Genomic DNA, 23,217 nt, shown 5'->3' on the forward strand with positions numbered 1-23,217 from the left:
AGGTCAAGTTTAGTTGTACCTAGGGTAATTAATACACCTTAGAAACCCCACCTAGTGAAATAAAGTGATTAGTGTACTATTGACGTGAATACTAATGTCAATCACATCAACAAAGTACTTGCAAACCACTACTTTATGAACCACTACTTGCAATCAAACTAGAGTAAACCAAACAAGAACAACTTGGGAACCAAACAAGAGTTATGACATAGTTGCAATGAGATTGGAAAAAAAAAAAAAAACAAGGAAGCCAACGAGCCATCAACTATTGCTTAGACAGTAAGAACCAGCCTCAGAGCAACGAAATTTTTTCTTAGGTGTTTTGAATTTCGGATAATATGATGTGTCATGGTAAATTAGATACATTGATCATTAGAGTCAATGCAAAAATAGTCATTGAAATAGTAGCAAAATAATCACATACCGATAATCAAAGACCAAGAACAGTAGCAATGCAAAAACTGTCATTGAAATAGTAGCAAAATAATCAAAGACCGATAATCAAAAACCAATAATCAAAGACCAAGAACAGTAGTAATGCAAAAACAGTCATTGAAATAGTAGCAAAATAATCAAAGACCAAGAACAGTAGCAATGCAAAAATAGTCATTGAAATAGTAGCAAAATAATCAAAGACCGATAATCAAATAGTAGCAAAATGATCAAATACATTGATGAGACCAATAATCAAAGACCAAGAACAAAACACTAAAATCAAGCATAGTACAAAATAATCGGAGTAAGTTGAAAAGATGTGTAAAAAATAAGTTACATTTGTCAAAAAAAAAAACTATAATGACTCATCATCGGCTGATGAAGAGAAAGAAGACTTACCATTGGATCTAGTAACTCTACCAAGATCTTAACACCATCCTCCATCCCCTACCATGCTCCAAACGAGGATCTCCATCCCCTACCAAGCAAGATCTGAGCTCCAACATGGTTGTATGATTTTGGACTCAGATAGACAGAAGGGACAATACAAAATATTAAAGAACCGAAAGAAGCGGCATGGGGAAACCCTCGTTTGGAGCAAAGAGAGCAAAGAGCACTGAAGGAAGTGGCAAGATAAAGGAGGAACAAGAGTGGCGTTCGAAACGGCAAGATGAAAGAGGAAGCCAAAAGAAAGGGTTACAAATCTAGAGAAAAATACATATCTAGACTACCAAACATACCGTAGTCTCGATCTACGAAGGATTTCTTCAAATCCAACCAAAGAGAACCACAATGGTCGTCGATCAATAGGAACGGAGAAAAGGAAGCTCCAAAATCCATCAAGAATGATGCTGATCGAGAACAATGGCGAGATCCTAAGGAGAAGAGATGGAAGGAAGCATAGCAAAATAATCGAGCAGTAATCAAAGTAAACAAAACAAGGGAGAATAAAATAATCGAGCCAAATAATTTGTGGGTTAAGTGGGATTTGGGCTCCAACTATTTTAGTTGGAGCCCTAAACGTTGGGTGGGCTATAATAGCCCACCCGCCCAACTCTAAATAGGGGGTCCAAACACTCTCGTAAGTTTTTTTTTTTCAGTCCATGACTTTTTTAAAATTTATGGACTAATACAAAATTAAAAGTTATTGAGACACATTTATCACATAAGTGGACAGTCCTCAAAATACATGAAAATTGTTATTTAACTTTTTTGTAGAATAATTTTCCCTTTGCACATATACTTTCTAATTCAACTTATTCACTTCATAATGCAGTGGATACTCTAACCTATTAACTCCATAACCCTGTCGGGTAATGAGAGTAGAAATGCCAAGCAACAAACGTCGTCTTGAAATATGATGATTGCAGGACACATTCGTTTATAAACAGAGATCGCCAGTGGAGAGATCTAGATTTCTAAAAAGATCCAAAGTTGAAGTTGAAGTAACATCACTTGACAGTGTATCTGCACCTTCAAAGTTCCGATAACATCACAAGGTCCAAGCAATCTATATATAAACAAAAGTTAATTCAACTGGCCTCAAGAAACCAATTAAGAGAACCATCAGATCCATCATTGACAGGCATTCAAAATAAACTGTCATTGATTCCATCATAGACCCAATATCTTACATTTTGATGTGGCATAATTTATATCTACATACTTCCTGCAAAACTGCTACGACCGCCTCCAATGCATAGTAGTTATGGAAACAAATAAACTGCTCAAGCCATCTTCAAAATTGGAAATTAGAATTACAAAGATGGAAGATGTAACAGAAGTTTACCAGATAGAGAAGCAAACTCTAGAACAAAAGTTAAACATTGAGATGTTTAGAAGCAACAGGAACAGTCAAATGGGCAGAGCGGAGTGCCTCCAGCATCTGGATTGCCAAAACCCAGTTCCTCTTCTGTGTAAATTATAAGCCCGTCCCCTGTTTTCTTTCTGCGGCGTGATGGTGGGTCTGCAAAGCCATTTTTAGACTGAGTCCCATCCTCTTTCTTGTTCTTTATCTTCTTTGGTCTGACTGGTGTATCTAGTTTTGGTTCCTTGGCCTTTTCAACTTCCGGTTTTTTTCTCTTCTTCCCGGCGAAAATTTCATCAATCTCATTGTGTTTCTTTATTGAAGGGGGCTTTTCCTCTTTCATTGCAGTATTGGGTTTTTCTGCAGCATTGGAGTTTTCCTCTTTCGTAAAGGCATTCTCTTGCACCTTTTTAGGCGTTTTAGAAGATTTCTTCGGCATTTATAGAATAAAATCACCTGTACAAGAAGTTCATTAATCTCAGAAACTAATCCTAGAGCACCCATAATAAAGCAGCTTTCTAAGACCTCTATTTGAAGTCATTACTGCATGGATCCGCAACATCTAAAATTGAAAACAACAATAATAATTGAACGTTATTAAAAATTTAAATAATTTTATTTTGGGATCCCAAATAAAAACAATAAATCATATCATTCTAAATTGAAAACAAAGCTATACTTATTGAGAGGAGAAACTCTAAAAGAGTACAAAAATAGAGCTTCAAAGAAAATAGATATGGACCATGACATCACTAGACTCGTGGCACTATCTATTGTCACTTTGTCATGTGCCCCAATGCTAAGAAGCACAGATATAGATATGATACGACACGGACACGGACACGGCGACACACCATATATTAAAAATCTAGGACACAACAAGAACACGCCTATTAAAACATACATTTTAAAAAATACATACCATTTTCAAAGTAAATGGGTTGATGCATTTATAAGCTTAAATGTAACACCCCAAGATTCGAATTAGGATTCGGAATCCAGATGCAATACCTTAGTTGCCCTGGCATTCTCCTACATCCCCTACGACCTGACTCATTATCCTCTTGTGCTTCCAAGATTGAAGACTATCCCTACAAACCAACACTGGTCCTTTCTACATGCTTTGTCCTCATTCACATGCATCCTAGAAAAAATCCTAGGAGGTCATCCAACATAGGATTGCTCCAAGTTAAGTGTCACAATCGCCCTTTCAGGGACTAGGATTAGCAATTGTGCGGCACTTGTTCCCGCTCAAGAACAAGTCAACCAATTCAGATTCGGATCACCGATGGCACAACGAGTGCCTCTCACAACCTCCACCACCGTTTCTTAGAAAACGGGCCTAGAGGAAAATGTTTTCGCAGACATTTGAAAGCATGATTTGAGTAAAGAAAGATTGTAGTAGGCTAGAAAGCAATAAGCAACAACAACGACTTTATAGCATATTACTCCAGATATGAGGTTGTGATGATTAGTCTTACCCCTATATAGTGCATTCTGAACAAAAATTCAACTGATACCCTTGCATATGCAAAAGGGTGAGCAGTCACTTACAACAAAAGTACAAGAAAAGCAAACTAACTTAATTGATGAAAGAACATAACATGAAAGCATGACAAATAGGGGTTGGATTGCGCATGCGGCCACGAGCAACACGCCCTGGACAAGCATGACCGTTACTTTGTTCTCAACCGTGTACTTCATCGTGATCGGTGGACATGTCACTACGTTGCGTTGTTCATCATTGGGATCAGGATAGTAGGGTTTCAGATTGCTAACGTGGATGACAGGGTGAATCTTCATCCATGAGGGCAACTAAACTCGATAAGAGGTTTTCCTGATTTTCTTGATCACTTCGACTGGCCCTTCATATTTTCTCACTAGGTGTTGGTCTCACTGGCCATGAAACCAAAACTGATCTGACCGCAGTTTAATTAATACGTGTTACCCATTTGGAACTCATGAGGTCTATGCTTCGTATCGGCCCACTTCTTCATGCGCCTCGACGCTTTCTCTAAGCACACGCGAGCAACTTTAGAGGACGGTCTCCACTCTATGGTGAAATGCACTTGAGGGCTCTTTCCTGCATAGGGGTGGTCTATGATGTGAGGCATGAGGGGTTGTTGACCACAAACAATTTCAAAGGGGGTCTTTCCTGTGAACGAGCTTTTCTGGTTGTTGAAGCTAAATTGGGCAACATCTAACATCTGAAGCCAATTCTTCTGTCTTGCATCGATGAAGTGTCACAGATACTCTTCGAGCATGCTATTGAAACATTCCATTTGCCTATCAGTTTGTGGGTGATAGCTCGACGAGATGTTCAGAGTCGAGGCCAACATTTTGAATAATTCCGTCCAGAACGTCCCAGTGAATCTTTCGTCACGGTCACTAATGATGCTCACGGGAACACCCCACAGTTTCACGACATGCTTGAAGAATCAGTGGGCTGTCATTTCTGCGAAACACAGTTTTGGCGTTGGGATGAATGTGGCATATTTCGAGAATTTGTCAATGATGACCGGTATGGATTCAAATTCTCCAACTTTCGGCAGGTGCGTGATGAAGTTAAGGGATACAATCTCCCACGGTCTTGAGGGCAGTGGCAAGGGTTCCAGTAAACCTGCTAACTTCGTCCTTTCGACTTTGTCATGCTGACAAACAAGGCAAGTTTTGGTGTAATGCATGACATCGTTTCTGAGGCTCGACCAATAGTATCCTTGATTCAATAGCACGTAAGTTCTTTGCCAGTCATTGTGTCTGGCTCACACAGTGTGTCATGGCATTCTTTCATCAATAATCTCCACAACTCCCCTGACCGATGGACATATAGGCAGTTACCTTTGGTAAGGAGGAGGTCGTCTTCGACCCAAAATTGTCGAGTTTTCCCTTCTTTTGCTAGTTGTACAATTACGTAGGCTACTTTATCATTTGCGAGATGTGCCTTAATCGTCTCTCGAATGCTCCCACTCAAACTATTAGCTTTTAGATGGGCGAGCATGCATAGGCTGCATGCTCGTTCTTTCGACTGAGAGCGTCAACTGCTTGGTTAGCCTTACCCGGCCTACGTTCAAACTGAAAGTCAAATTCAGCTAAGCATTCTTGCCATTGTGCCTGTTTCAATGATAACTTTGGGCTGGCCGAAAAAGTGACATATTAAACTATTATTTGTCTTGACCACAAACTTCGCACCTAGGAGGTATTGTCTCCAGGCCCTTAGACAATGAACAACCGCCAGCATTTCTTTTTCAGAAGTGGCATACCGCTTTTCAACGTCATTCAACTTACGGCTCTCGTACACAATGGGGTGTCCATCTTGGAGAAGAACGCCCCCCAAAGAAAAGTCTGATGCATCTGTCTCGACTTCAAAGGGCTTAGTAATGTCGACTATCCCAAGGACAGGACCCTCTATCATGGCCTTCTTCAAGCCTTCAAAAGCGGCTTGACACTTTGGAGTCCACCTCCAACTCGTATATTTCTTCAATAACTCCGTCAGGGGTCCTACCTTTTTAGAGAATTCTTCCACGAACCGTCGATAATAATTGGCTAATCCGAGGAAGGATTGCAGATCAATGACAAAGGTCGGCACTTTCCAACCTCAGATGGCCGCAAGTTTCCCTTCTTCCATCCCTATTCACTTGCATTCAATCACATGGCCGAGGAAGTTGATACGCTATTGTGCAAATGAGAACTTCTCTCTCTTTACATATAACTGATTCTTCCTTAACTTTTCGAAAACTATTTGCAGGTGGACTTTATGTTCCTCTATGAATAGGCTGTACACAACTATATCGTCAAGGTAGACTACCACAAACTTATCTAGATATTCGTGAAACACTTGGTTCATTAATGTACAGAATGTAGCAGCGCCGTTGGTGAGGTCGAAGAGCATGACTAGGAACTCAAATGTCTCTTATCTCGTAACACAGGTGGTCTTTGGCTCATCACTCTCTACCATGCAAACCTGGTAGTACCCCGATCTTAGGTCAAGCTTTGTATAGTACTTGGACCCATGAAGACGATCGAACAGATCAGTGATGATGGGTAGAGGGTACTTGCTTCGGACTGTGAGCTTGTTCAATGTTCTGTAGTCAATGCACAATCGGAGACTTCTGTCCTTTTTCTGAAACAGCACAAGGGCCCCATAGGGCGCTTTGGTGGTTCTAATGAATCTCACATTCAACAACTCGTCTAACTGCTTTCTAAGTTCTACGAACTCTGGTGGCACCCTGCGATATGCATTTTAAGTAGGGGGTTTGGCCCTGGGTAGCAATTCAATCTCATGATCTATCCCCTCCGTGAAGGCAGGGTTTTTGGCAAACTGTCTAGCATGACGTCGATGTATTTGTCTAACACATACTAGATCTCCTCGGGAACAGATTCTTTCGAATCTTCTTCCCCGACCACAGGGATGGCCATGAAGGTAGGTTCATCACGGCTAGCCCTCTCTTCAGCTGGATAGTCGATATCATTTTCACTCCATATGGTTGCTTGATGATTGTTTGGACAACAATGGGGCTCGACCCCGTGATCACTAAGCATGTGGCTAGAGGCATAGGGATGACCTTGTGTTCAAGGAGAAATTTCATTTCTAACACAACATCGAAGTCATCCATCTTTACGATCACAAAATCGGTCTATCCAACCCATGAACCTAGTTTTGTCATCGTCCTTTAGGCAATTCCCACAATGGGTAGGGTGACTGAGTTGATCGCTTTCATTTTTCCTGGGTCCTTGCCCCACTGCAAGTGGAGGTGATGGGCTTCTGTCTCAATCATAAAGTTGTGGGTGGCTCCAGAGTCGACCATCGTGCTCTTGGTCAACTTATGGTTCATCCATGTTTCAACATACATGAGCCCACGTTCCACTGGTTCCTTGTTTCCTTCTGTCTTCTTTTGGAGGGTAGATAAAAGCTTTAGGGCCCTCATGCACAGGTTATCGTCACCTTCTTCTGTTAACGTGTTTAACTCAACTATTTTTCCCTCAATTTCAGAGTTTGTTGCCAACAAAGCCTGGAAAGCTTTGAGGGCCACTCAATTTGGACATTTGTATTCTCGATGGGACCCCTTACACAGGAAGTACGAGAGGGGTCCCCCTTTATAATTGCTCTGTTGCTGATTAGGCGTACGCCCCATATAGCCCCTTTTGGTTGGAAGGGTTTATGATCCGTCCCTCCTGCTTCGTCTCCTCCCCTACTCTTGGGAGAGCTAGATCTGTTCGATTTGTTACCCCCATTAGAAGAGGTTAGATTCCACCTCGATTCCTAGGGCATGCCATTGTTGAGAACAAACAGCCATTCTGCAGCAGCGAAGGTTTCGGAGAGACTTTGGACTCTCTGTTCATACAATTTGGTTTTCGCCCATGTCTTAAGACCCTCGACAAAACAGAAAACTTTGTCTTTCTCTGACATGTCTCGGATGTCCAACATCAATCCCGCGAATTGCTTTACGTATTCCCCGATACTACCAGTATGTTTCAATTCCCGTAGTTTGTGTTTTGCTAAAATTTCAATGTTCTTGGGGAAGAATTGAGAACGCAAATCCTATTTCAGCTTATCCCACGTGTCAATGGTACATCGACCCTCTTGGATGTCCATGAAACGGGACCTCCACCATAACTTGGCGTCGTCTGCCAAGTGTATCATCGCCAAGGTGATCTTAAGACTCTTCAGTCACTATATTCGTAGCCCTGAAATATTGCTCCATATCGAAGATGAAATTCTATAGGGTTTTAGCATCATGAGCCCCAAAAAAGGGCTTAGGTTCGAGTACTTTCACCCTGTTAAACTGAACCACACTCCCAGTTGGGGCTTAGTTTCCCACTGCTCTCATGAAGAGGTTTAGTCTTGCACTGACGTTTGCGATCTTTGTCCTTACGAGATCGAGGGCGGTCTAAGGTCTTCTAACAAGCTGTTCAGCATCTAAACTATCATTTTCTATCAGCTGTCTAGTTCTTCAACACGCTTTTCCACATGAGCAATGAGCTCTGAGCTATCCCCATGCTAGAAGCTACCAGATCTAGTAGCCTTTGCTTCCAGGGTCTCAATCCTTGTCATCAACTCCTTGACGGGCATTCCATCTAAACGGCCAGCTACCGCATCGATTCTGTCGACCTTCTTAGAGATTTCTTCTAACTGACTTTATAGGCATCTAACATGACCAAGGACTTTTCTTAGATAGAGCAGTTGCTCTTCTATCTCAACCAACCAGTCAACTTGGGGCTTTCCAACTGTTTTGTAGCAGACATGATGGCAACTTCTCAACTTCTCAAGCCAACATGGCTTTGATACCAATTGTCACAATTGCCCTTTCAAGGACTTTGCTTAAAGATTGTGCGGCACTTGTTCTCGCTTAAGAACAAGTCAGCCAATTCATATTTGGATTGCTGATGACACAATGAGTGCCTCTCACAATCTCCACCCCCGTTTCGTAGAAAACAGTTTTAGAAGACGGGTTTATAGCATACTACTTCGGATATGAGGGTGTGATGATTAGTTTTACCCCCATTAGTGCATTCTGAACAAAAAGCCAACTGGCACCCATGCATGTACAAAAGAGCAAGCGGTTACTTACAACAAAAGTACAAGGAAAGCAAACTAACTTAACTAATGAAAATACATAACATAAAAACATGATAAATAAGGGTTGGATTGGGCATGCGGCCAGGGGCAACACGTCCTGGACAAGCATGATTGTTACACTAAGTACACTTAACTTTGGAGGTCTTATGATTGAGCCAATGAAAAGGAAGGTGCACCTTGTTGGTATAAGTAGTAACTACCAATTTTTCTAAACCTTCTTAACCATACTTCCATGTCCTTGAGATCCCTCTCGTTCGGATGTGATATCGGTTCATTCATGTACCCCTCCTAAACTCGAGGTGTTGTATACCCACCAACTTCTACTTGGTTCATCCCCGAACCACATCCTACTGGGAGAGGTTCTGCTCTGATACCATTTGTAATGCCCAGACCCAAGATTTGGAATACAGATTCGAAACTTATTTGCTTTAATGTTCCCCTACATCCCCTGCAACCTAACTCATAATCCTTTTGTGCTTTCAAGATTGAAGACTATCCCCACAAACTAACACTGGTCCTTTCTACATGCTTTGTCCTCACTCACATGCATCTTAGGAAAAATCCCAGGAGATCACCCAACTAAAATTGCTCCAAGCTATGCATACTTAACTTTGGAGTTACTATGATTGAGCAATCGAAAAGAAAGGTGTACCTTATTGGTATAGGTAGTAACTTTCAATTCTTCTAAGCCTTTCTTAACCATACTTCCATGTCCTCAGGATCTCTATCATTCGGATGCGATATTGGTTCATTCAAACTTTGAGTGTTACATTAAAAAAACTTAGTTTGATGTATTTCACACTCAAAAGTTATTATTATTGTCATATATGCAACTTTTTAGTCTACTCAACAAGTATTCCATGTATGTCTAACACAATTGTTGCACTAACAAGTGTCCGATATGTGTCCAACAAGTGTCAGAGTGTCCAAATGTCTAACATGTGTCGGACACGAACAAGCTAGCCAAAATAAAGTGTTCGTACTTCTTAGCTCCAATGCAACATGAACTGGATGACTTTAACTAGTAAGACCTAAACCGATTGTTCTGTTACAAATCTGGTAAAGTCATCTAATCTAAGTCATCTTAGTGAACAATTAACCTTATCCTACGGTAAACTAGTCCAACTACTATGTATAGCAAACTCCTTTACAGACTCAGAGGAGCAAACCCTCAATCTACTAGGTACCGAACATTATAACGTGAATTTGTGCTGTACATCAATTCTAGTAAAACTGGATGATGTATATCAGTTGTAGTAGGTGGGGTAATTGCCACTAAATTGTACCCACTATCAAATCCTCTCATGTTAAAAACATGAAAATTTTAATATCATACATGTAAGGCACTCAAGTTATCATATAAAAACTGTTTGGCGAGGCCCAAATTATCAACAAAAGAATCCGAACCAAGCCCGGCTTTCCAGTTGTTGAGTCACTTACCTCAAACAATTTCGAGCAACAAAATTAAGTTGCTTTCAGCTTGGGAAAGTCTATCCAATCTTAATAACAATTAACATAATTCCATTTAGTTTGAACCCAAACTACTGTAACATTTTCATTTTTCCCATGGTGCTTAGAAAATGTTCCCAAATTGATATTTATTCTCAAATAAGTCCCATGACCGCAACGAAACCCCCAATTCGAAGCACAATGAAAATTCAAGGCTTATAACTCTAAAGACAACATTAAATAGTAAATTCAAATACGATATCGGAGCCTTGTAATCGACAGAAAGCTAAAACTCCTCTGACTTGTGAATCTAAGGCCGAGACAGAGTGTGTAATCAATTTCAAAGTCAAATGAATCATGGGTAGCAAGAACAAACCAGAAACCAGAAGGAAACACCCACCTAAACTGACCGTCGAGAACACTAGCTGGGCGAGGGATTGATTACTGTCCTAAGGGATGTCCGACGTCGTCTGAGTAGTGTTCTGCGGTGCGCGGCGACTGGGAGCTTCCGGGTGCAGTGGCCGGAGAAAGACGCAGAGGAGAGGTAGGGGAAAAAACTGAGAGAGAGAGAGAGAGAGGAAGGGATCTGCAGCAAAGCACACAGGGGGAGAGAGAGGAAAGATTACCTGCTGCAGTTGGCGGCTGGTAGGCGGAGCAACAGCGCGTGGGCGCTGGGCGAGAGAGAACAGGATAGCGTCGTGAGGGAGCCGGGGAAGGTAGGGAGAGTGCGTGGGGAGATGGGGCTGCGGAGGAACGTTTTTCTTTTGTTTTTTTAACCTAACCATAATTGGCTTGATAACTCTAAAATTTATTTTCTATAACTCAAAAATTGCCATACCTTTGTTTTAGTACCACTTAATTTTAGAAGATTTGAACTACGACTTTCATCATTACTAACAAGTCTTTTTTTCACGGTAGATTAATTGTCAATCTTTAAAGAGTCTTAGACTAATGATTAGTATTTTTACTTTCACACACATTTATTTGGGAGTTTGGGACTCTATGTTCTAAACCGTCATTTTTTGGTCTTTTACTAAAAAAATGTTCCTTTTTAATCTTTGTATTAAAAAGAATCATTTTGATCCTCTTATTACTATGTTGTTAATAAACTAATAGATTTAACAAGTGACTTCTATTATAAGATGAGTTAAGTGTCGTGAAATTATTTAGTTGTCAAATAAGTTGGCTTCCAAATAAGTGTCATTCTTAATCAATCCTAGTCATAGTGAATAAAATTCCATCTCATGATTTTTCAGTTTTAACAAAATACTTCTTGTAACAATAAGATAGTACACCATTCCCTTTGATTCCAAATTTAGTGCATTAATATTTGTGTAACATTATTAACTATGAGTTTAGTCCCTATTCTCATAATTTCGATTCATATGTTTATAAACATTGTTAATTCACATAAAACCTATGTTTCTTTCTCACTAAGTGGAATTACGCTGAGAGATATAAATATAACTCGATCGTCCACGACGCTGTGCAATCGTATCTACCGTAAACTGATAAACGGCTCCTTCTACGTGCCCCCAAAAAAGAAACAGTAAATCCCCAATTCAATTTCTGAAATACCAAAAATCGACGCCGAAGAACCATGGAGGCAATCGAAGTTGAGAGAGGAGGAAGCGGATACTCACTGAAACCATCGCGATTAAACAGCGAAGACATTCTCTTCTGCATAGATGTGAACCCTGAATCTTCGGTTGAGATCAAAACCACCGGCTCTAATGGACGACCCATCACCAGAATGGACTCCATTAAGCAAGCAATTCTTCTCTTCGTCCACGCCAAACTCTCCATGAATCCTGACCACCGATTTGCTTTCACCACCGTCGCCAAATCTGCCATTTGGGTAATCCCTCCCATCACCTATTTCTTCTTGATTTTGCTTTCTTCATTCAGAAATGTAGGTTTTGGATTACGGGATTTCTGGGGTTTCTGGGGTTTCTGTCTGTTTAAGGCAAATTTCAATTTCTAGGGGAGTATATATTTCCTCATCTTCTTGCTTGCATATTAGCTTTTCTTCATCCTTCTACTCATTTACCTAGATTGGGGAACTCAAATCCTAACAGCCCACCTAAAGATATAAAACAACTTCATGTGGTTTAGGAGAAATAATGACTGTTCTTTGATTGGAAACTCGTAGTTTAAATTCTTTTGCAGTTTCGAGATTGTATGTAGCATGTGTTGTAGACTATACCTGAGTTCTCTTTTTCTCCTTATCCAAAAATCTTATTTAATTGCTTATTGAGGGATTCTATTTCGTAAATGATCACTCCTCCGGCTTGGCTTAGTTAAAGTCAAATGCCTTCTAGTTTTCAGCCTGGGAACTTAAAGTTTTTGGTTTGTGTGAATGTGATTAAGCACTTGGGTCCTCCTTTCTCGTTCAAACTGTGGGGCAGAAAATGAAAAGGTCGGTTATTAGTCCACCTTGTTTGTCCAAATTTGAATAGAAGAATTACACAAACTTGCTGATCCAACCAGTATCTAATTTTCTACTTATAGTTGAAGTATATAGCACAAACTGTCTGATCTAACTAGTATCCATTTTGCAACTTTGATTTGAAGAATATAAGTTGACCGTGCTGATCCAACATTTTCCCTTTCACTTTGTTAACTCTCACTAAGAGCTGGTGTTTTGATATTGTCAATATAATGTTGATATATGCTCCAGTATTAGAATTAGATTGTGAAAGACTACAATACTGATGGTATTTTAAGGGAAAAGAGAGAAGATAATATCTCCAACTATCCTTCTTCTTGAGTCTATTTCTTTTGGAGACGAGCATGGAGATTCTGGTTGCTTGCAGCTGATTTCTCCTTTAACCATTGTTACTTGAGTTCTTAACTCTCGCCCTCTATGATTGACTGCTAACATACAGAAGAAGAAAACTGGAAAACCCTGAACCTTAGTTGTCTGCACTAACCACGCAAGAAAGACTGAGCTTTCACTTCACTTCTATAGCTCCCATCACTCTTGCCCTTCACGTTTGTCATTTGCTTCTCCTTATATTTATTTTTAGTCTTCACTTCTAATTAAACTAAAAGAATTATCTTCATGGCTCAACTTTCTGAAATGCATAACTAGTCATGGGTTGAGGGCATATTTAACTGTGTTATAAATGTACTGTTACTCTTGCACTTTATATGATACACTAAGTTGCTAAACCTCTAAACTGATGGAAATGTTATTCAAGCGTCTGCATAGAAAAAGCCTTATTCTTTTGTAGCATTCTTGTTAAATGACATATCTGCTTCTAATCCAATTTTTTTTTTATATAAATGAAGCTCAAAAAAGAGTTTAGCAGTGATATTGCAGCTGCAGAGGCTGCAGTCAGGGGACTTGGTGCTACTACCCCTTGCAGTCATGCCGATCTTACCAGTCTTTTCCGAGTAGCTGCTCACGAAGCAAGAAAGTCAACCGCCCAGAATCGTATTCTAAGAGTGGTATTTTCATTATACCTTTAGTCCTAATCTGTCAACTCAGCTCAAATATTTATCTATTATCTGAAACTATGAGTGAGCCTAGATTATCAGACCTTGAACGTCTTATGTTTCAATGTATGTTTGAAAGATCATATGGATGCATCATAACCATTTGTTGCATTTAGATTCTTATTTATTGCAGATCATCGACACGACCCCAACATCAATGGCCTGTGAACCAAAAAGTCTTCACTTTTGATGTTATATACCTCCACGAGAAGCCCGGACCTGACAACTGCCCACAGGAGGTGTATGATGCCTTAGTTGATGCCCTTGATCATGTCAGCCAGTATGAAGGCTATATTTTCGAGAGTGGCCAGGGAATTGCACGTATTCTGTACCGTTGTATGTGTCTGTTGTTATCACACCCCCAGCAGCGAATATCACTAGATGATCTAGATATACCAAAGCCTCTTACAAAGAAATTGCCTCCCGCTGATTCTGTTCCTGCGGCCGAAGTTGTCCCTGTTACCAGCCAGTGAAACAACTAGGGGCTGAAAACAATGGTGGAAACCTGGATTGTTGTTGTAGCTTAATGTTACCTCACTTGTTCATCTGTATTCTGATGTTTTTTTGGCTATTTCTCTTTCTGTTGACAGATTAAGTTTTGTTTAATGTACATAAGGTCAAGTTTATGCGATAATAGAGACAACGGTCTAATGGTATGATATTCATCTTTGTCATGTTCAGATTATTTGCGCGAAATGTCATATTTTGATAATCATATTACTTATTGTTGGGTCCATTTGGGTATCAGAAAGTTGACTTTCATTCTTGAGATCGGGGAAGGGATGAATATTTTTTGTATGAGAGAGGAGAGATTCTAAAGGCTTGTTCCAATAATTGATGGATTCCCACTTGGCAATCTGATTCAATTATTGCTATGTTTTATAATTTCCTGAAAATGATAGAATGTTATTATAAAATTTATTAATATAAGTCAACTTTTGAATTAGGGAACATCTCTGTCCCTGTGTGGTTTACTAAAACTATCTGATCAACCTTCAACCACAAAGGAAAAAGAAAAAGAAAAGCTCTCTGATAATCCCAAAAGCTACACCATTGCCCTTTCACATGAACATAAAGTTAATCTCCTTATACCCACCTGACTCTCTAATTATAAATAATTTATATTTTGATTACGAATTCGATAGATACGTACAAAATTAGGCTTCTAATGAATCAATTTAAGTCGGATCTTATTTCAATCTCTTTTAACTTTTCAAATGTTCATAAGATCATTATTCTATTTTGGCTCCAAAACTTTTTAAATGTCCATAATCCTTAAATTTTTAAAATTCCTTCTATTTTGATTTCAAGAAATTAATTACATAATTTCAGATATACCTACTAACATATTGATATGAGCATGAATTCAAGTCGAAAATAGACTTAAAAGTTTAGGTCTCATTTGATAATCATTTTTTTTTATTTATGGACAAAAATAGAACATAGTATGAGAGTATCTCATACTCGAGATTGATACGAGATTTAACAAAAAAAAAAAAAAAAAAACCTACAAAAAATTATTTCATAAAAGAAAAAATATACATATACACATGCTGACGTGGGATGAGATGAAATCCACTGTTGTAGGAAGGTGGGACCCGAAACCCCATCCCCATACTTTGGTGGAATTTCGAACCTTTTGGCATTGGATCCACGTCATCTCCAATTTCAAAGATTCTTTTTCAGAAACTCATCGCCGTCATCAACGGCTCTCCTTTATCCAAGCAGCTACCTGATGGCTGATGGGTCCCTTTTGGAAGATTGGTTAATTTAAATGGCAAATATGTTATAATAATGATAATTAATTATGTATTAATTGGAAATTAATTATTATGAAAAATAATATTGACCAATTGATTGGCCATTCATTTCTTCTTTGCTGTCCCAAACACCTCTTCCTTCTCCACAAGAAACAAGAAATTCCATTCCCTACTTTTCAAATTTCTCTCCCAAAGAGAAAAGAGAAAATATATATATTATATATATATATGTAATTTGTTATCTTAGTCAACCATTCATTACTTCCGACTATACAACTACTCAGATATGGATTTACCTAATTATTATCTTGCTAATTCACAAAAGTACTTCTCATATATTTCAAAATTATCTTTTTTTAATTTGAAAAGTTGCGATATACGGTTGATTCAAGCATTAGGAGTTCTTTAGAAATACCAATATTACCTATTCAAAACCAATTCAAAATGACAATGTGTGTTTATTTTTTTTACTGAAATTAATGGTTCATTGTTATCAAACTTATACATTCATATATTGACACAGGATGATCCTAACTCAAGCATTTCAAATCTATATTGGAGTAGAAAACACTTAAAATGTTAAACGAAAGTTGAGACCTAGAACTAACCTAGAGCGAAATTTGAATCTAAACAATAAATCTCTTTACTGCTAATACATATTATTTATTTTATACTATATTCTTAATTGTGATTTCAAATTCTATTGATCCCTATTTGTTGTAAAGTTAAATATCTTTTGCTTTTGTCGGTTGGCTAAAGTATTGGAGTGTCCAAAAATTATATATTCTTTTTTTTGTTATAATAATATAAAGAAAAATATTTAGATGCAGCTGGTTTGCACTAATCTATTGTATACTACACCCAATAACAAAGGGTCACATGGTAATTTTTTTCTTTAAAAAGTTAAAAATGATTTTTCGTTTTGGATATAAAAAAATGGGAGTATAGAGATTAGGTTGCACCTAAACATTGCTTTGATATAAATATTAAATTAAGACAAATGAATTATTCTGAGTCAACGGGCGGCCTCTAAAGCTATATAATATAACCTTTTACTTTGCTAATCTGCCCATGTAGGCCCATTAAATTCTTGATTTAAAGAGGTTTTCGTTTCTTCAACTTCCCCCACCACACAACTTTGTGTTTATATTAATTTAAAATTTTCCCTTCTCTCTCTCAGAGTTGAAAATGGGAATCTGTATATCCTCTGCATCTTCTCAGATTCGCCATGAAACTAACGGAGTTGGGAGTATTTTTGAAGAAGATTACAAGTCTTATTCTGTTTGTGGGATTCAGAAACTGGAATCCATTTGTTCCAAGCAAGGGAGCAAAGGGCTCAATCAAGATGCTGCCTTTTCCTATCAAGTAATTATATTTGTTTTATTTAATTAGCCATTTAGAATTATGAATTAAATCATTAAATTCTTTCTTTTATTTATTTTGGAGTAGGAGTTTGGAGGAGTAGAGGAGAGTGATTTGGTTGGTGTGTTTGATGGGCATGGACAAAATGGTCATATTGTGAGCAACATAGTGAAGAATAGATTACCTTCACTATTGCTTGGGCAGATAACCGCTAAGTCAAGTTTGATGCAAAGCAAGAGTTTTGATAAGTGGAAAGAAGCTTTTGAGACTTCCTTCAAGGTCATGGATAAGGAGATCAAACTTCAAGAGAATTTGGATTGCTCCTGCAGTGGATCCACTGCTGTTGTCCTCGTCAAACAGGTAATAATTGACACACAATTTAATGAGACTGATATATCTATCAATGATAGTCTATGGAAGTGTTAGATTAACGTGTGAGATTGAAAACAGGGAGATAATTTGGTGATTGGGAATTTAGGGGATTCAAGGGCGGTGATGGGGAGAATGAGGGATGATGGAATCGAAGCCGTTCAATTAACGACAGATTTGAAGCCTGGATTAGCGAGTGAGGGGGAGAGAATAAGGAGTTGCAAAGGGAGAGTGTTGGCTTTGAAAGAAGAGGCTCATATACAGAGAGTGTGGCTGCCGAATGAAGACGCGCCGGGGCTGGCTATGTCGAGAGCTTTTGGAGACTTTGCTCTTAAAGATTATGGCATCATTGCTATCCCCGATGTCTCCTTCCGCCGTCTTACTTCTCACGATCGTTTTATCGTTCTCGCCACTGATGGGGTAATCTTCTTCTTTTTTTTTTTTTTTTTCCTTTTTCTTCTTCATCTATACCTTGGAATCATTTTTTTTATTTTAATTTTTAATAGATTCTACAGAATTATAAAGTTTTAAATCATGTCCAAGTAGGCTTCTCTTTATTATAATTATTACTCTTTTGGTTTATGTTTAATAGAGGTATTTAAAGTTTAATATATATCTAATACGTCCTTGACTTTCGAAGTAAATTAAATGAAGTCTGTAAGTCCTTGGCATGTTTATCTTTATGTAAAATTAACTAATTTATTATCCATAAAATTGATTGTTATTTTTTTTTTCTTATTTTGCCATCATTTGGTTTTTAATTTTAAATTTTTTAAAATTAAGTCTATAAAGACTCATTCCTATTACTTTGTTATCTAGTTTTTGTCAATATTTTCAAAAATTAAACTAAGTTTTGAAAACTATATATATATATTAAAAACTTGTTTTTATTTTTAGGAATTGGTTTAGAATTATTATTATTATTCTTTTTACTTTAGAAATTGATAGAAAATAAATTTAGTTTTTAAAAAATTAAACAACAAAATGGTGAGACTTAAACTTTCAACTTTGTATTCCATAGGTTTGTAAATTTTTTAAAATAAATATTAAACAAATCAAGTGCTTATCCATCAAAATTTAAAGGCTTATCTTAAAAGTTTTCATGGGCAAATTTTCATCTTTATTTGAGCTTGTTTACTATTTTTCAAGAAAATAAATTTATTAGGTAGAAAAATATTAGTATACTTCGTCCGTTTTAAAATGGTTAATTTTGTCAAAGCAAACATAGCAAATCTCGATAAAAAAAAATTTATGGTTTCCTTCATCTCCTATTATATTAAAAAAAAATAGTTAAAAGAATTTTAATTTTAGATGTAATATATCATTACTTTATATTTTGAACGATTTGTATGAACACTGCAATTTAAAATTTACTATACAATCAAAAGTGCTTTTCTTATTAGAAAAATGTTTAGAGTGAGCAAGAGGACTGAAGTTATATACTTAATATTAGTTAGCAATGTAATAGCGATATATTAATTTGAGATGTGGGGTTTTCAATAATTCAGATATGGGATGTGTTAAGCAACGACCAAGTAGCATCCATCGTGTGGGCGGCGGAGAGCGAAGAAGCAGCGGCAAAAGCGGTGGTGGAGGCAGCTGCAGAGGCTTGGAAACGCTACCCTTCTTCAAAACATGATGATTGCACCGCCGTTTGCCATTTCTTACAAACCCATAACGCCACTGAATGAAACTAAACTAGTAATAACTATATGGATGGAGCAGTTAGAACCGCTGTTTTTCATCGTCGATCAGTCCATGTCCGGGATCGGGATTGGGATGAGGAAGGTCTTCAAGGCTGCAATTTTTAATAAGAAACGATTGTGAAATAAAATAGTTGTTGTTTTACGGTAAATATATTGGTAGGATTGATTTTGAAACAGCATATTAAATAAAAGGGTCATTTGACCATTTCAGAATCATTCAAAACAAAAGAAGAAAGAAGCATGAAGAGAATGTGATGTATGTCGGGGAGAAAAATAGAAGCATATACTTTATTACAATTTTAGATACGAAATTTTGTTGCAAAATTTGATGAGAATAACAACAAAATACTTAGGGTATGTATTTAATTTTAAAAATATATTTTCAAATGTTTAATTTAAAAAATAAATTATTTTAGAAGAAATTAGAGTATTTGAATGAATTTTTTGAAAAACATTTTTTTCTCAGACTTGATCCAAATAAATTCTTAGACCATAAAAAAAACATATTTTTTAAAATTATTTTTAAATTAAAAAATCGATGCAAATCAATTTTAGTTGGGTATAGCAATGCACCTAATTTTTTTTCCACCACAAATTTCGAGATAATTTCCTTAAATTTTACTTTGGCCGGGTGAGATTTCATCCATATTTTTTTGTAACTTTGACATTGACAATCGACAAAAGTATCCGTACACCTTCAATTCTCACATATTTTTTTGTAACTTTGACATTGATAATTGACAAAAGTATCCGTACACCTTCAATTACCACATATATCTAAATTTCAATCTATTTTTTAAGAATCTTTGAAACTTTCTATTTATCATTTACAATCATTTTAAAAAAGATTTTAACTTATTTGTGAGTTTGACCCTTTTTTTAGTTGAGGCTTTTAATAGCCTAAAATAGTTTATTTTCAAATATAGCTAAACTTTTAAATCTTACCAAAATAAATAAATAAAAGAAAGAAAAGTTTGTATTGTTATGATATTTTTGTNTATATATATATAAGTTTGAATTTTATTTAAAAATAAATTAAGCTTTTTTATAATCATTGTTATTGTAAATTAACAAACATTCAAACTTTCTAAAAAAAAATTGCCCAAACTATATTCATTTTAGTAAAAACAAGTTAAGAGTGATAATAATTGAAATTGTTCGAAAAAATATGAATAGGATACATACTATTTCATTGATTCTGGTTCATACTTTTTTTTTTATTTTTTTGTTATTTTGTTATATTTTGCACGATTTCATACTATATATATATATGTTTGTTTATATATTTATGTTGAATATGAATTGTGATGAGTAAATTTTCTAAGGTGAAATATAAATGATTGAACAAATATAAATCTCATTAATTTTAAAATATAAATATTATACATGGAATTTGAAAGTAAGACATTAACCAAAATTTTTCTAAGATGAAATGTTTTTTTTAGGCGAAAAAAGGAAAAACACAATAGCATTGTTTGACCGATAACCTATAACTAACCAATGAATTAAGGTTCTACTTGAGAGTGATTTTGGCATGAATAAAATTGTGTTCGCTCTTGTAAAAATCACTTAATGATCAAATAAATTAATGTTATGTTTGAGAGTGATTTTGACATGACCAAAATCATGTTTCCTATTGCCAAAATCACTTCACTTTAAAATAGTTTGGTTTGGCAAATAAACGAAATTGATTTTAGCAAAATAAAAAAGTACAAATGAATTTTGAATCTTAATGATCAGGAATCAGTAATATAACATAGTATAAATATTAACTTTTTCTAACAAAAGTTCTTAAAGCATCTTCCACCATCATCCATCTTAGTAGACGATTCGATTCACCTTTGTTTCATTTTTTTTTTCTTTTTATTGGATTTCTCTCCGTATTTTTTTCTCTTAGTTTTTTGTGATTGTTTCTCTCAAATTTTACTCTTCGAGAATTGGAAGAAGTGAAAGAGAAATTTCCATATCCTTTCTTTAAAACTTCTTTTGCTTTACTTGTTTTTTGTTGAAATGATGTTAGACTATAATTGGCCAAGGCAGGAAAGATATGTACAATAAAGGGGTGTGACTATAAGAATAAAATGAACATTATTCAATATTTTAAGGGTAAAGAGGGGAGTTAAAAATTCTCACCCTCGTAGTCCTTTTTAATACATTAGCGATGGAGATGAAAGAATTGATTCAAAACTTCTTTCTTTCTCTATTTGCGACTATAACAAAAAGTTGGACACCCTCTTTTCTTTTCTTCACAAAACTTTAAGGGACCGTTTGTTTTTTGGGAATGTAATAATTGAAATCTTAAATGCTCGGAATTATAGATATGCGGAGTCATAGAAGTTCGACATCTTTAGATTACCATATTTATTTTGTAGGAATATTTTTGCAGATATTTGAATATATTTTGATAACTATGTTTGTTTCGTACAATTTCTACTTGGGAATGTCTTAAATTTACATAATTTTCCATGAATGTCCTTACAACTATTTATTAATTTATAATTAATTTGAACTTATATAACATATTTGTTTTTATCTATTTGAATTTATTTTTAAATTAATACAGTGTTGGAAATGTCCTAAAACTCGCCGTTCTTAAATATTGTTAACATATTCTATTTATCAATAAAAGTATTGTTGAGTATTTTATTCAATAAATTGTTATTGATATTGCATTTTGTTATAGAAATCCAGTAAATGAATCCATGGCTATAATATAAATACTTTAACTTTATGTGGCGACATAAAAGTGGATCAAGTTTTAGTATATAGCCAAAATTGTCTTTAAGTATATGGATGAGATTGGGTATCTCATCCTGGTGACACTATTGGATGCGACCCATTTTATATACTAATAATCAAATGATGTGATCCCAAAATCATTCATGTGGAGACATGTGAGTGGGGGCATCCTCTGTAATGAATTTGCATAAGACTGGACCTCGAAATAGTCACTTTTCTTTATAACGTTCGTTTACTATTTCAAAATTCAATGACCTAGGGTAACTCGATCTTAATCCTGAGCTAATTATGAACTTTTGTTTATTTGGGATTATCCTTCGACGGTGAGAGTAGTCCAATAACACTGCTCAATAAGCCTCCCATTTTAGGGATAAGACCGGATAGATAGTTGGGGACATAATTCTGCAAGATGAAATTCACTCCTACCCGACTTAGGGTTAGCAGATAGGTTGTTTTCTTAAGCGTTGATTCTTGGTCTTGAACAACAAGGCCCCGCCCTCTCATGATTGAGAGAGTTATGGTTTGTTAGTTAGACTATAAACTAAATTGTTCAATAGATGATCAGTGGGAGCTTAAAGAGCAAGATGTATTTACAAAGGTAAAACGATAGTTTTGACCAAGCTGTAAATACGAACAACCTATGAATGATTGACTTACCGATTATGGTAAAATGGACAGAAATATATCTACAGTGAGAAGAGTGCAACCATCGAGCTTTAGTGATATGTCTCGATAGTTAACGAATATTTATTAATTTGGTCTAAAGAGTTTAGCCAATTAATCTCAAATTTTTAGAGCTCATGATCTGTAGGTCCATAAGATATCTCTACTAGCTCATAAAATTATCTTGGATTGATGAATTGAGTAGATTTAAAATGTTCAGATTCGAAATTAGGTTTTTGAATTTGAAGTGTTCAAATTCAATTAGGGTTTTGGTTAATTGTATTTGATACAATTAAAACGTTTAATTTTGTTGAAATTAAAAGAAATTAGAGAGTTCAAAAATATTTAAACAATGATTTAAATATTTGATAAGGTAAAATATAATATTTAATATTTGATATTAAATTAAATTAATTAAATTAGTTAAAAATTATAAGACAAATTAAAAAATGATTTTTGAAAAATCAGGTTTTAATTGCAATTAATAATCAAATAAATTTGGATTAAAATTTTTTAAAGTGGAAAAATCCAAACACTCAAAATACACCTCATGCTCAACTGTATTAATCAGTAATGCATGGTCTTTATGTATAAATTGAAGGTTTGACTTCAATTATCAAGATGATGGATGTTGAATTCTCGCTGAAACTCTGCTGGAAAACTATCTCTCCAGACCCTCTTCTCTCTTGATCAATTTCACTTCAATTCAGAAATTCCACCTCTCAATCCAAGTTAGAGAATAGTAGAAAAGGTCTCTATGGTGGTCCTTAGCTGATTTGAAGTTCCAATATGAGAAGAGAAGTTGCGTTTGCAGAGATTCATCAAAGGTTGTAGTCCTTGAAATCCTTC

General features: G+C 36.1%; 3 protein-coding genes across 4 annotated transcripts; 2 read left to right on the forward strand and 1 right to left on the reverse strand.

Moving 5' to 3' along the window:
* Window positions 1-1,989: 1,989 nt before the first annotated feature.
* On the reverse strand, window positions 1,990-11,060 carry LOC120085811 (uncharacterized protein C6G9.01c). 2 transcript variants are annotated; one of them, XM_039042009.1, is made up of 2 exons: window positions 10,669-11,060; window positions 1,990-2,698 (listed from the first exon to the last, which is right to left on the reverse strand). In XM_039042009.1, exon 2 carries the CDS (start codon window positions 2,679-2,681, stop codon window positions 2,271-2,273), a length of 411 nt encoding a protein of 136 aa, XP_038897937.1. In that variant the 5' UTR covers window positions 2,682-2,698; window positions 10,669-11,060; the 3' UTR covers window positions 1,990-2,270. The 2 variants fall into 2 exon arrangements, with proteins under 2 accessions (XP_038897937.1, XP_038897938.1); XM_039042010.1 differs by having other exon boundaries at window positions 10,895-11,058.
* A 674-nt stretch (window positions 11,061-11,734) lies between these two features.
* LOC120085808 (BRISC and BRCA1-A complex member 1) lies at window positions 11,735-14,454 on the forward strand. The gene is made up of 3 exons (XM_039042007.1): window positions 11,735-12,126; window positions 13,563-13,721; window positions 13,886-14,454. The coding sequence occupies exons 1-3, from the start codon at window positions 11,869-11,871 to the stop codon at window positions 14,240-14,242; spliced, it is 774 nt and encodes a 257-aa protein (XP_038897935.1). The 5' UTR covers window positions 11,735-11,868; the 3' UTR covers window positions 14,243-14,454.
* A 2,163-nt stretch (window positions 14,455-16,617) lies between these two features.
* On the forward strand, window positions 16,618-19,240 carry LOC120086638 (probable protein phosphatase 2C 72). Its single transcript, XM_039043377.1, has 4 exons — window positions 16,618-16,894; window positions 16,979-17,251; window positions 17,342-17,680; window positions 18,769-19,240. Exons 1-4 carry the CDS (start codon window positions 16,718-16,720, stop codon window positions 18,949-18,951), a joined length of 972 nt encoding a protein of 323 aa, XP_038899305.1. The 5' UTR covers window positions 16,618-16,717; the 3' UTR covers window positions 18,952-19,240.
* Window positions 19,241-23,217: the final 3,977 nt, after the last annotated feature.

Source organism: Benincasa hispida, chromosome 9 (genome assembly GCF_009727055.1).
Source record: "Benincasa hispida cultivar B227 chromosome 9, ASM972705v1, whole genome shotgun sequence".
Classification (NCBI taxonomy): domain Eukaryota; kingdom Viridiplantae; phylum Streptophyta; class Magnoliopsida; order Cucurbitales; family Cucurbitaceae; genus Benincasa; species Benincasa hispida.

Coding starts and splice junctions, on each gene's coding strand:
- LOC120085811 (XM_039042009.1), bottom strand. CDS start 2,681: ATGCCGAAGAAATCTTCTAAAACGCCTAAAAAGGTGCAAGAGAATGCC.
- LOC120085808 (XM_039042007.1), top strand. CDS start 11,869: ATGGAGGCAATCGAAGTTGAGAGAGGAGGAAGCGGATACTCACTGAAA. Junction 12,127..13,562: donor TCGCCAAATCTGCCATTTGG/GTAATCCCTCCC, acceptor ATATAAATGAAG/CTCAAAAAAGAGTTTAGCAG. Junction 13,722..13,885: donor AGAATCGTATTCTAAGAGTG/GTATTTTCATTA, acceptor TGTTGCATTTAG/ATTCTTATTTATTGCAGATC.
- LOC120086638 (XM_039043377.1), top strand. CDS start 16,718: ATGGGAATCTGTATATCCTCTGCATCTTCTCAGATTCGCCATGAAACT. Junction 16,895..16,978: donor ATGCTGCCTTTTCCTATCAA/GTAATTATATTT, acceptor ATTTTGGAGTAG/GAGTTTGGAGGAGTAGAGGA. Junction 17,252..17,341: donor CTGTTGTCCTCGTCAAACAG/GTAATAATTGAC, acceptor GATTGAAAACAG/GGAGATAATTTGGTGATTGG.